Raw genomic sequence first — 14,558 nt, 5'->3', positions numbered from 1 at the left:
GAAGTAGGAAAACAGGCTGTTTCGTGCCTCTGGAGGGCTTGGGGGGTGGGGAAGCCCCATTTTTTGCTCTCCCCAGGCTCCAGAGCCTCTCTAGGAGTTTGGAGAGGGCAAAAACAGCCTCCCCCCCCCAGAGGCCCTTTGATGGGACTGGAAGTCAGCAAATGGGAGCCTGGGGAGAGCAAAAGAATGGGCCTACCGAGCACACTGTGTGCCATCACATGCCAAAAGCGGGGAGAGCGCGGGGGGGTGTCACACATGCATACACGGGGGTGGGGCATGGGGCGTATTAGAATTATGGGTGTGGGCACACACGTGTGACCCTCCCCACATGACCCCCGCTTTTGGCACGTGATGACAAAAAGGTTAGCCATCACTGCCCTATAAAGTTGATAGAGAAGTGCCATGCTGATGGTCTACGTGACCATCATTAACACTAACATTAGACTGCCATTAACACTAGATTATTCTGGCAGTATTCTAAAGAAATGAATTCTTATTTGATGACCCAGTATTTAATGCCACACAACATTCTTGAAAGATGAACAAGTTGAAAATGCATGGACAACTGTTTGAAAAATAACTTATATTGAACATGTGTTATAAATTCTCCCATTTGTAGCTCTTTTATTCCTTATAACACATAGTGAGCTTGATATAGCAATAGCACTTAGACTTACATACCACTTCACAGCCCTCTCTAAGTGGTTTACAGAGTCAGCCTACTGCTCCCAACAATCTGGGTCCACCTCGGAAGGATGGAAGGATGAGTTAACCTTGAGCCGGTGAGACCCAAACTGCCAAACTATTGGCAGCCAGTGATCAGCAGAAGTAGCCTGCAGTACTGCATTCTAACCATTGTGCCACCATGGTTTGTTTTAGCTATGGTCTGCTAAACAAGCAAACTGCTGGGTTTAAATATCATACTAGCCAAAGCCAAAGCAATTATTAGTTATGTCTATGAGTTTACTTACAATGTATTGTAACAACTTTCTGTATACTTCTGTTGAGCATATTAGAATGTTGAATTCAGAATAGCTGATGTTTTGGATTAATAGAAACTAGAACTTGTAACTTTGAATAAACTTTGGTTACAAAGTCTATTCCTGACTCCAAAATGTCTTAGTATTTGAACAACATGGTGGAATTACTATTGACAAAGTATGTTACATGAATTAACCAAAAAGCAGCCTGTCTTTTATCCCAGAAACAAGTGTGAACCTAGCCTGAATACCACTTCTGAATTCTCTCAGAGTAGAGGAAATGGCTTCATCATTTAGGTAAGGAAATAGCTTATAGAGTTTCATTGGAAGAAGCCAAGGCACCTGAGTATTGCATGAGCTATAAATGAAGCCAATGAGAGGCCCCAGGACTTGGTTCCCACCTGGGAGAATTCTTGAGTAGTTGCTGTGAACGATGGAGAATCATCTAAGAATATGGGCTTTGTTACTTTTAATCACTGGCGTTTCTACTCAGAACTCCTCAGGTACATGCAGAGAGGGAATACAACTTGGAGAAATGAAAAGAAAAGGAAAAAAGATTAATTGATTGCTCCTTAACTAGCTACTGTAATTAGTTTTTGGTTTGTACTCAATCCAGAGAGAACCAGGCTTAAATGTTTTTTGATCATAGCTTGTTTCCTGTTATTAAAGATCTGCCAAGATGCATGTCTAATTATAAAACAATTTTTAATGAGGATTAATTAAAGCTGATGTGTATTACTTGATGTTAGGGAAGAGTTAGTTTTGTTCCTTTAATGTATTCATAACACAAGCTACCCAGCTCACTAGGCTAGTGAACCAGTGCTGGGAATGGGGAGAAAGTATATTTATTAGAACATCTTACCAAGTTGTAAAATGGGAGGGGGGGAAGTGGGGAATCTGGTTCAGAATTAGAAAGAAAACCCATTGGTTTTTGAGTTCTGGACATTTTGCTAGATTTAGTATGCTTTCGGATCAATAGACAAATCTTGTTGGAGAACACTTAATTAGAGTAACTTGTGCAAAATCTTTAATTGCATGAAGATTTGCTGGTGCAGAGTTAAGGAAAGCAATTTAGGAAAAAAAAGAACTTAAAGTGTATAGAATCTGTTGAGTTACATGTAAAGAAACATGTTCAATTTATCTATTGGAACTTTTAAAATGGAAACTCAACTGTAATAGTAACCAGTGCTTGGGGATATGCAGTTTCTAAAAATATAAACCATCTGCAGATAGCAAATGACAGTCCACCAATTTTTGGATTCATCTTTGCATGGTTTCCAAACTGGGCCAACCAGGAAAAAAGCCAAAGAGGATTTAAAAAAAAAATAGAATCCAGAGCAAGGTGTGCCTCAAGCTGTTTTATTCATAAAATGCCTGTAGGATCTAGAGAATTTAAAGATGGTGTCAATTAGGTCATCTCTAGATTTATTTATTTATTTTATTTTATTTATTTTATTTAACTTATATGCCGCCCTATCTCCAACGGACTCAGGGTGGCTCACAACAATAAAATCCACAATAACCACAGTACAAAGTTAAAATACCTAATTAAACCAGATAAAAGTTAAAAACCCATATAAAACCCCATCAGTCCAGGCCAGGGGACTTGAATAACCAAGTTTTTAATTCGTGATACAGTAAAAGGAAAATTAAATAAGTTCATGACTGTTAAGGGGGAACCTAATGGTCAACATTAAAAAAATGTTACTACTGGAGACAGCCTGACTTCACTATACCAGTGGTCAAATCCATTTTTTTTAACTACTGGTTCTGTGGGCATGGCTTGGTGGGAGTGGTGTGACTTGGTGGGCGTGGCAGGGAAGGATACTGCAAAATCCCCATTCCCTCCCACTCTGGGCCAGCCAGAGGTGGTATTTGCCGGTTCTCCGCACTGCTCAAAATTACCGCTACCAGTTTTCCAGAACCTGTCAGAACCTGCTGAATTTCACCCCTGATTCATACATATGCAGTTTATATGTGCACATTCTTTAGCATAAGAGTTAGGTTACTTTTTCCTAGGAGTCCTTAACTTGGCCTGTTTGCTGGCAAGGCCCCACATTTGATCAAAAGTTTGTTTCTTAATTGCTAAGTAAAATACTGGTAGTTTTCCTACCATTGTCTGATTAATTGGGATAGCTGCTGGGCGACAATATTTGGAAACAGCCCATAAGACAAATGTGTGTATACACATGAAAATTGAAAAAATAAAAAGCTAAAAATGGAACAAAGAAAAAAACAGGAAAAAAAAGATGCAAAGAAGTAGTTCCTGGTTTCTTTGCAGAAATTGTAAGTACAGTTATAAGTTACATCAATATATTCTGTGTATTGGAAAACAGGATAAACTAAACTAAAAGTTGTATAAACTCAGCCAATGTATCGGTTTAAGGGGAGCTTTGGAGAAATGCATGCAAGGTAAATTTACAGAACTCCCAGGCCCACAAGCTACTAATTACCTTTTAGATTTACATATTGTAATTAGTTCAGGGTTGACAATTGGGTCAATTGAATAAGTTGTAGTTTAGTTAAGCATGAGAAAACAGCAGGGCATGTAAACTAAGCCACAAAATGGCTTGATAGGACTGTCAAGTGCCCTTAAAGAGTTTGGTGACTTAGATATAACAAAGAGTTTGATCTTAATTTTCTGCCTGAGTAGTTGCTTCACCTGAAGTGGCTGCTTCTGTGCCCCTAAATAGGCGACAAGCTTTGAATATGTGAATATTACTTCAGTTGCTTGTTGGTTTTATTACAAAGGAATGAGGGATGTTGAAAAGCTTTCTAGACCCTCTAACTTTTAAGCAGAGGCTTAACAAATAAGACTGATGATTACAAAGGTTAGATGGTGTTAGAACAATACACTGCCAATGGCAGTAGACTTGACATAAGGACTTCAGACCAGCCACAACCCTCTCTTCCTCTTGTGGCTTTCCTCACTCTCTCCATTATCTACTCTCTGAGCTGCCTAGTTGCTCTGCCAGCAGCTCTGAAGCTAATTGGTGAGGACCAACAACAAATGAGGCCCTTATGTCTTGGTCCTCCTGACCTCTTGGAGGCATTTTATGCAATGTGTATAATGATAATCTCAATTGATCGGAGCTCTGATTTGATCCTCTGGATCCTCCATCTTTTCAGGAGCATAATGGTGCCATTTATGAAAACTCTTGCATGTTCCTGTTTGTGGAAAAATATGATGCTACAGGTTGCTCTTCTAGCCTGACCCCTTATATCTTCTGCAGTTTCAGTGTCATGTGGAAGCTCGCATCTAATGATCACCGTTCCTGTGAATCTCTTTGGGACTGGTGTGATGATTAACGCCAATGAACTCATTCTGGGATCTGGCTGTACGGTGACAGCTGTACATCCAAACGTTCTCCTGCTTGAATATCCTCTCTTTGCTTGTGGAGCCACCAGACAAGTAAGATAGCTCTGTGTTTGGGATTTTGTGAATAGATTTAATTATAGAGGTCTTTGCAATAACATTACTCAGGAAGGCAAGTACCCTTCTGGATAATAGCAGTAGAATGACAGAACCACTAGATCTCTGGAGGTCTAGCCTGAACCTCCTTCCTTGTTATTTTAACCCTTTGGATATGATTCTGTCATAAATTCACTGCTGCTTCTATGCAACAATCTTCATGTATTTGAAGACTGCTATCGTATCTCCCCTCATATATAGAGACATACTCTACAGGTATGTCCCACCTATAGAATTTCTTTTATAGGCGGGACATACCCAGATACTTTAATTACAGTTTGATTTCCATATCATCATCTTGGCTGCCCTTTTCTGAAGTTGTTTCAAGATGTCATTGTCCTTTTTGAGCTGTGGTGCCAAACACAATATTCTAAGCATGTCCTGATTTGCGCATAATAGAATGAAGTGATTGCTTTCCCATGATTTGAATTCATGGGAAATTGTGTCTTGAAAATTATTTAGCAACAATTGTTGGATGTGTTCTACAAATGCAGATATTAGTATTGGGATGGTATCAGTAATAAATAGTACTTACAAGCATAGCACAATATATACATTTCTCCAAAGAGTTTCCATTTAGTTTTATTTCTTTCCAAAAAACCCCAAATAACAAACTACAGATAAAATCTAAAATTTGGCATTAGATAAAGCAGTTTAACATACCTACTTTATACTTCTTTATATTTTTTTTTACTTTTTCTTTGTGTTCTTTTTTATTTAAACTTTTGAGATAATTTGTATCTTTTTTTTTTTTTTTCATTTGTAATTTCTTGTCTGGCAAGCAATGATCTGCTTATAAGGTTTGGGCATTTTAAAAGTTATTTCTCTTCTCGGATTCTTCTGCTATGTCATATATCTCCATTTTCACCATTTGCTGAATCAGTTTGATGAGGGTAAAAATTGTCCTTATACTCAATTACGAAGTTTTTGATTAAGAGAAATGTGCACCCATTTTCTTACCTAATATATTAATAGATTGCTGAAATTGCTCCAAAATATCTAACTCCGAGTAGGTTTTCTGTTGAAAAATAATAATTCTAAATCTAGCTGACAAGGGTGCTTTGTCAAAAGATCAGCTGGTTTTATTTGTTATCATGTCATCCTCTACCCAACTATAGATGACATTTCTTGGGATGAAGCTTTAACCTTGGCCTTGATTATTGGCAAGAGTGAGCTACTTAACAAGAGTCACATTAATTCATTGATCCCCTCCCCCCGAAATCAGAAAGAAGGATCTGTTAATACAACTTTAGTAGCCGTGGGGGGTGGGGGCGGGAGATTATTTGCAATCTGTTGGGATTTCTTTTCATTCTTCTCAATCCAACAGAATGTTGGAACAAAATTATGCAATATCCAAATAATACTCTACTGTTCACCCATGAGCAGAACAGAGACATTAAACAGGGTAAGGATCAGCAGGTGGGGCAGCTATATCCTATTGAGTTCATGTTTGTTTATTCAAGGATGGGTGAATGGCACTTTAATTCACCAGTGGGGAAAGGCCCTTAGTCATCTTAGAATATAACCTTAAAATGAGCTTCTGCATATTTTTTTTTATTTGACTCCATAGATTCTTCCAGGAAGCATCCATTATAAGAACATTCTCCACTATGTGCCTTCAGCTCCAGATGGGGTGATCAGAACCAATCCATTCTCCCATGCTATAAACTGTTTCTATCCTAGGTAAGACATGGAATACTGGTGAAAGAAGTGAGATGGTCTCAGTTATAATTACTCTGTGTATTTGTAGACTGAGTCTTAAATATTGAAATGTGGGAATTCATCTTTTGTCATTTGTTATCTATTTAAAGCAGACCAAGGAGCTAAGTACATAGAAAGTCTCTTATACGATCAGAACTGGCATTATTGCTACCAGCATCCTGAGCTCTGAGAATTGATTTGGATTGGATTTGCATTTAGCTGCCTCTTTCCTTCTAGGAAATTATATAATGTCCTTTATTTTTACATTAAACTTATATACTGCCCCTCTCACCTATAAGGTGACTTTGGGCAGCTTACAGACGGTAAAATGATAAATGTAAAAACAAAGAGCTTTGGAAACGCAAAGAGGATGTGAGTAGATAAACGTGGTGTCTAAATTTAGGTCCTGGAATGTCTCTTCCCTTGAACTCCGTCCTACTTGGGTCCCTTTCACTTCTACCGTGATGGACCATCAGAGCCTGGTGTTCGCCCTGGAAGTCTATGACAGTGAGTGTGCTAATCAAGTCGAATACAGTTTCCATTGACTTATAGAAAGTTGTGGTACAGGTAGTCCTCAATTTACAACGACAATCGAGTCCAATTTTTTTTTATTGCTAAGCGAGATAGTTGTTAAGTGAATTTTGCCACATTTTATGACATTTCTTGCCACAGTTGCTAAATGAATCACTGCAGTTGTTAAATTAGTAACAGGACTGTTAAGTGACTCTGGCTTCCCCATTGGCTTTGCTTGTCAGAGGGTTACAAAAAGGGAATCACGTCCCTGGGACACCGCAACCATCATTAATATGAGTCAGTCGCCAAGCATCCGAATTTTGATCACGTGACTATGGGGATGCTGCAATGGTCATAAGTGTGAATAATGGTCATAAGTCACTTTTTTCAGTGCCATTGTAACTTCAAATGGTCACTACATGTACTGTTGTAAGTTGAGGACTACCTGTATTAAGTAAATCTAACAGACAGCCATTTTTAAATCCCTAATGAGCATTTTAAAGAGTATTTAAAACAGAAGAACATTAACATCCCCTAAACTCTGCTGAAGATGTTACCTAGCCTGGTAACAAAAGTTCAGAAACCAACCCATAAGCTTGGAGAATGAACCTTCACGCTCAGTATTTAAAGCATTAAATCCATATCATTGAAACTTGCACTGGGGAAAGGAAGAGCTTAAGAAATTATTAAGGAAAAAAAAGTTTTTTGCTGGCAGGCTACCGGTTGCTTTTCTGGGATATTGATGATGCTCTATTAATATATTGTTCTTCAGGCAGCTGGTCACAAGTGATGCCTCACCCTACTTACTATCTTGGGGACTTCATCAACATCCAGGCATCAGTAAAACAGGGTAACCATGTCCCATTGAGAATCTATGTGGATGAATGTGTCGCCCGGCCAAGTGCAGAATCCTCTATGAAATATGAGGTCATCACAAATCATGGGTAAGTCTCTTGAGAGTTTGGGCCCAGCAGAATGAGAGGTGGTAGTCATTATCTTTACAAGTAGCCTCATGTTTCTTAGGAGAAGTGAGCATTTATAACTGAGTTCCTATGTTTGTGAAAGTAAGCTCACACTCATTGGACTTTGAGGGTAAATGGTGTTCAGTTATTTTCTTGGAATTGAGTCGTATTTACCCCATTTGGAAACTAAAAATAGCTGAGAAAGCAGAATGTTTGGTAAAGTCAATGGTTGAGAATTTAACAGCTTATAATTTTTACCATTGGAAGGGCCCATAACATTTTAGTACACTTGCACCATGTATAAAAAGCATATAGGTGCCCCAAAGTGGCTGCTGAAGAACAGATCTATTCTGAGTTGAATTGTGTCCAAAGACAGAGTTTTCTTGTTTTTCTTCCTGTCTGTTCTCAGACTAAACCTGAGAAAAAAAGAAGTGAGGGGAGCAGTCCTATGGGAGGTGTAAGGAGACTTGTAGAAACCATGGTTATTGTTTATCACTTCTAAAATGAACCTCCACAACTAACCCTTCCTTTGACCCACTGAAGAGTCTAAGGCTAAGCCATAGAATGAGGTTGTAATTTAGCATGATGAAAGAAGCTGGCCACTATTTCATCATTGTCAACTTGAACTTAGATTTGGAGGAAATTACTTTTGTTTCCAAAATATGTAGAAATGGCAATGATTTCCTGTTTCTCAAAATAAAGCGTCTCTCTAAAGTAAGGGGTTTATCTGGAAATCTACCACTGCTGCTAGCTTACGTGCAGAGGTCAAAATGGCGATTTATTTTGTGATCCCACTTTATTTTGTACAACTGAATGTGTGGTACATAATGTTCCCTCCTCCTGTTTCCCAATAGACAGTAAAGAACATGATGGAGATGTGCACAATGCTGTTTCCTAAGCAAAAGGGCCTAAACATATTTAAACTCAGCAATGTCTAGATAACATTGAGAAGTGGCTCAGGCACCTCCCATAATTCACTGAACTATAGAAAGGAGGAGGGGTACAGCACAATCAGATTTGCAAGATTCTGTTGTTGTAGCCAATCTCAGTAAGAGTAGTTTTAGCCATCCCTGTGGTGTTTACCATGGTCTGTTCCACCTAATGGACATTTTCACACAACAAGTATCCTGTGATGTGGGCTGGACCTAAGAGAGGGTGTCTGGCTCAAAATCAGCCAGCTTGCAGTTGTGTTCATCATTGCAATACTGTTGACAAACACAAAGAAAGCCATAATTAAAAGTATTGATAACCTGGAGAAGGAAAATGAGCCCATTCATGTTGTCTCTGTCTATTCTGCAGATGCTTTGTAGATGGGCTGCACAGTAGTGGCTCCCATTTTCTTGCCATGAGAGAAGATGGGTTTCTCCGTTTCCAGCTGGATACATTTACCTTCATTGAAGCCTCCAACAATCAGGTTAAGATAGAAGATGGGAAGAAATGAAAGTTGAATTTCTAAATGTAGGACTGGTATACTTGATTAACGTGTGGGAATGAGTTGGGGTGGAAAATCTAAGCATACATATATACTGTATAGATATGATATCATCTTCAAAGGTGAGGAATAAAGCCATCCTACTAATTTAGTTCTGGAACTGCCTGTATTGAGAGGAGGTATTGAATTGGAGCAAATCCTCCTTATGCATCACAACAGATGCAAATTAATATTATTATTAATAATAATTATGCCAATAATAGCAGATACTTTGGTGTAAGGGATTACCATGAATTCTTCGGTACCTTGTCTTCCCTTTCCCAAATATAGGACAGTTACAGTTAGTAGCTAATATCTATTCTGATTCTTTTAGATCTACCTCATCTGCCACTTGAAGGCAGTACCTGTGGGCTCAGCAAACCATTTCAATAAGGCATGCTCCTATGATCAGAATACTGCAACCTGGAGCTCTCACGAAGGGGTTGACTGCTCCTGTTGTGCATCTCATACTGGCTGTGGCAGCAAAAGAAGAAAAAGGAGACAGCAGCAGAGGAGAGGTAGCGTGATCTCCCCTATTAGAATGCTCCATCTCGGGCATCTGGTGGACCTGGTCCAGTGATCCCACTTTGGCCTCTGGGCCCTTGACAAGATTGTGTCTTGGTTGGTCAGTCCCAGCATGTCCTTTCGTTTTCTGCATTTCTCTGAGAAATGAAGTGCTAGAATCAACCTGGACAAAGCATAAAAAAGGGGGGAGGGGAAAGAGAAAGAGCTCCTGAAATTGCTGGTTTTAATTTATAAACCCTTATACCTTGGTGCCCAGATATCTCTTCTCCAGCCAGAATCAACCAGTCCAATGTAGCTGTCCAGGGGGAAAAGGCTGGTGGTGCCACACTTTCATGAGGCAAGAGAGGCTGAAGCTACAAGACATTGTATCTGGATAATGGTACCCATATTTGGAAATAGCCTCGCGGAAACAAGATTAGGTCCCTCTGTGGTAGCTTTCCAGAAGCTGGTGAAAACAGAGCTCAGGACATTTTTCAGACGATATTTGGGGATTAATGCAGATATTGCCATCTGGGTTTATTGGTTACAGTTTTTTCTTTTCCTTTGTAATTTTGGGTCAGGTTTTATTTATTTGGGTCAGGTTTTAAAATTATTACTGTAGACCCCAAGATCTCCAAGAGTCCAGTATACAAATTTACTAAACAATATCCACTTTGCAGGATAATCCTTGAGTTTAATGTTTGTTATTTAAAAGTTCAGCAAAACCATGCTTTATTTACTGGTCCTGTTTGGCACCTGCTCAAGTAGAAGCATCCAGTTTGTTCCTCTACATTAGCAGAGTTCAGACTAATTTGGAAATTCTAAAGTCCATAAAATGTATTTACTTATCAAATTTCTACACCAACTATCTTGCATGTATCCCAAGTAGAATTAAAAGAACAGCATGGAGAAATTGAATCATATTGTGTAAGAGACATTGTGGTAATATTGTATGGGATTGCAGGGCTGAATTCCAAGATGTTATTTGCCTCTTTCCAGGAACATTTGGAGAAGGAGATCTCAAACTTGGTCCCATTGAACTGAAAGGGGAGCAGGCCCACATCTCTTTGTGGAATGGCTCCAGGACCTTGGAGCTGGTTTCCATTGTGACCAACTCTGCCCCTGCTGTATCCAACACATCTCCTGCTGCTGGGCCATCTCTGAACCAGATGGTGAATATTATCGTGAGGAAAGAAGGAATGAAAGACGATGTCTCCAGTGAGAATACCACATTTTTCCATTTTTCGATGGGTTGAAATTTGGGGCAAGGGGTGGGACAGAACTGAGGCCGTGGATATGACGCTGTGTTTTACAAAGCAGTTGGTAAGATGGCAAACTGCACATTTCTTCCTTCATGCTGCGGTGGCCAATGGATCTGGTGTCAGTAGAGATAAACGTATATCAGCCATTTTATATGCTGCAAATATTTTCATGCGATAGATGCATGTCTGTAAGAAACAGTTGTAAACATAATTGTCAGGGAGAGTAAGTCTTTAATTATAAGCTAAGTTGTTTTGTAAAGCTGCCTGCAAATACCTGTGATTCTTGAGAATTCAGTTGCTGTATCAGGTTTTGGGGTTGCTGTTTTTTGCTTTGTTGTTTTGCTAAGGACGGGTGTTCCTTCTGATCTATAGGCAATAATGCAAAGTAAACATTTCCTTTTTCCAGAGAAGTAAGCTTTTTATAGCAAAGAACAACATGGTCTTGTCAAATCTTTTAACTTTTGACTAATTTATTATGGTATAAGATTTCATAGCTAGATTAGGCTTAATTGGGTACATGAGATATTGTCATTAGGCTAAATATTTGAAGCAGGGTTTTGCTACGGAATCTTATAATTGGCAAATGGCTCAGCTATGAAAGATTGTTGATCAAAATACAGATTCTGGTACTTTCTGTAGTAATAATGCATTTCTGATGCATGAAGGAGCAAGTCTCAACTTGGTATTCTCCAAAGGAGGTACATGTCAGATCCCAGGGCTTTTCCTCTTTGCCAAATTAAAGTTTTCAGCAGAAAACTTTACCTGAATGAAATTTGCTGTCCCCATTGTGGATCCTTTTCCTGACTCTATTTTGTCTGTTCTCAGTCAGTGTCCATCACCTGATTTTCCTTTTAAGGGTCCCTTCACTTGAAAGCTGCCTTTGGATTGTATTAAAATAAAGAAGCATTATATTAACACTGATACAGCGAAGGGCCACTTCAACCTGTCTTGCTGATAAATGAAGGCAAAATCATGGGCACACAACCATAAAGGTCTATTGCCAGGGCATGTTTGTACTCTGGTTAGGTGCAAGTGGGAAAAGCACCCAATGCCGGGGCAGGAAAGGCTGCCCAAGCAGAGTATTTTTTTTTCAATGGTCTTTCAAATCTAAAGAGATATTTAAAGAGAAAGCCACAGCTGTGTTTGTACTGTACAGTTAACAGTTGCCTCATGACATTTGCATTAGACCAGATATTATCTACATAGTAAATATTCTATCCATGTAAAAATGCCAAGACTTTTTTTGAAGCCTTGGTTTAATCAGAGAACCTGTGTTTGAACCCAAAGATTAGTGCATTAAGACAAGTGTGTGCACTGGCGTTTCTGCAGCATTCATTTGGAACCGAGTACCAGAAGTCACTACAATTTGGAGTGGAAATGAAGAGAGCTCTTTGGATCTGATATGATTTTCAATCAGCCATCTAAAAAGATTGAGAGAATGAACGGGTCTCGGAGGCATTCGGTTTTCTAGCTGATATACTGGTAATGATTCAGTTTGTCATATTTGTGAATTGGCATTCTGACTTTCCATTCTGTCTCTTCCTCATTTATTCTCCTTACAGGGTTTCATCTCCCCCTTTCCACTGCCACCATAGTCATATTAGCTGCCTGTTCCTTCATTGTCTTGGTGTCCATCCTGGCCTGTTTCTACTCCAGCAAACATTCGCGCAGAAGATACCAAATGGGGATGATCCAGCCAGTTCTGAGAGAAATTAGTGCTGTGGCCATGGCACCTGCATCAGTTGGAACATCTGGCGCTGGAATCTCTGGGCAGTCCAGCATTGCTTCTAAGAAACCTGATGACCTAGTAGCTGTATTTTAGAAGGGCAAACCTACTGCTTTCTGGATAGCAAGTATTTAAAAAAATAAATATGCCAATGCAAAACAGAAAGTGTAATTGTGTAATATGTAACAATCAAATTTTTGTTATAGTCATAGCCCAAGGTAATATGCATACTCAACCCAATTCTAATCCACAAAATATTTCAGAGGTCCCAGCAGTGGTGGGTTTCAGCAGGTTCTGACCAGTTCTGGAGAACCAGTAGTGGAAATTTTGAGTAGTTTGGACAACTAGTAGTAAAAATTCCCACCCCCATCTATTCTCTTCCTCCCAAGTCCCAGCTGATTGGGAGGAAATGGGGATTTTGCAGTAACCTTCCCCTGGATTGGGGAGGGAATGGAGATTTTACAGTATCCTTCCCCTGCCACGCCCACCAAGCCACACTCACCAAGCCACACCCACAGAACCAGTAGTAAAAAATTTTGAAACCCACCACTGGGTCCCAGTATATGAGTTCATAATAACAAGCTGGCAAAAAGTTTCTAAGGAAACCCAGGGTGAGCTCCAAAAGCAGAACTAGCTTGCTGGTTTTGTACTCTGCAAAATATATTTCATCTGCTACCATTGCAAATACATTTCTTATCACAAAAACATCACTGGCTATTAATTGCTTTGTTGATCAGCTGAAACACAACTGCAGATATCATCTGACTCCTTGTCACACTTTAAGCGGCTTACCTTCAGCCGTCCACATGGAGAGCTATATTTAGAAATCTTTAATGCTCAAGAATTAGAGAGTACAGGACTAAATGTCCTTCTCTCCAAATATGGACCCTTCCTCCAAAGCTCATTATAATACATCTTACACACGTAATCTTCAAACAGCAGGGATGAGGGGTAGGTAATGTAGAATTAGGATGCTCAAGATATTCCTAACACAGTTTACATATATAGTCTGGGCATAACTGAAGATCCACAGCAACAAGACTTCAATAACTTATTTTGTTTTTGAATTCAGGTTTGGGGTGGCAGTGGGGAATAAGAAGCACCAGATTTCTATTGGTGGAGAACTCAGCTACCTGTTTCTCTTTTAGTCTCATGCTCATCCCCAAAACGTCAGGCTTGTGTGTTTACCCCAAACCAGGCTTGCTTCTTTCCTTTCTCTGGAGGTTGTGTGATGGGAGAACAAAAAAAAGAAAAGGATGAGCCTTTCTTCATTTGCACCCAACTCAGTGATGAAATCCAATTTTTTTACTACCGGTTCTGTGGGTGTGGCTTGGTGGGCGTGGTGTGGCTTGGTGGGTGTGGCTTGGTGGGCATGGCAGAGGAAGGATACTGCAAAATCCCCATTCCCTCCCCACTCCTGGGGGAAGGATATTGCAAAATCTCCATTCCCGTCCCACTCTGGGGCCAGCCAGAGGTGGAATTGCTGGTTCTCTGAACTACTCAAAATTTCTGTTACCGGTTCTCCAGAACCTGTTAGAACCTGCTGGATTTCACCCCTGATCCAACTGCAGCACAGTCCTGCCCGTAAACCTCAGCTGCCTTCATCTGATTCCCCAGGTCATACCTGAGGCAGTCTTAAATTGTTCTTAGCTGTAGCAGGGTTAAAATTGTATTTTCTCTCTCATCCAAACACATATTTTGCCATGGATACACTATGATGTGTTTCATCCATTGACTACTACTCTATTGGTGACAAAGTCAAGTGACTAGAGAGGGCAGGCTGCCTCCCCTCAGATCAGTGTTCTTCCAGGGCTACGCTGCTCGGGTAGCAAGAGAGTCCATTTTCTTTCAAACTAAGCTCTTCCCTTGTGTCTGCCAGATCTCTGAGCAAATCCCCAACTTAGAAACCTTGATTAACCTTAAGAGAGTCTAATAACTGGAGGTGGCCAGGAAGTAGAGGCTGTGCA

General features: G+C 39.9%; 1 protein-coding gene across 1 annotated transcript; it reads left to right on the top strand.

Moving 5' to 3' along the window:
* Positions 1 to 1,413: 1,413 nt before the first annotated feature.
* OOSP3 (oocyte secreted protein family member 3) lies at positions 1,414 to 12,726 on the top strand. The gene is given in 9 exon segments (XM_087883752.1): positions 1,414 to 1,483; positions 4,214 to 4,392; positions 6,023 to 6,135; positions 6,557 to 6,660; positions 7,439 to 7,610; positions 8,928 to 9,042; positions 9,434 to 9,617; positions 10,603 to 10,821; positions 12,428 to 12,726. Coding segments are annotated over 9 exon segments (1,455 nt in total).
* The last annotated feature ends 1,832 nt before the right edge of the window (positions 12,727 to 14,558 follow it).

Source organism: Pantherophis guttatus, chromosome 1 (genome assembly GCF_059756535.1).
Source record: "Pantherophis guttatus breed Tessera chromosome 1, ASM5975653v1, whole genome shotgun sequence".
In the NCBI taxonomy this organism is placed as follows: domain Eukaryota; kingdom Metazoa; phylum Chordata; class Lepidosauria; order Squamata; family Colubridae; genus Pantherophis; species Pantherophis guttatus.
This window is presented reverse-complemented; position numbering and strand designations above follow the sequence as displayed.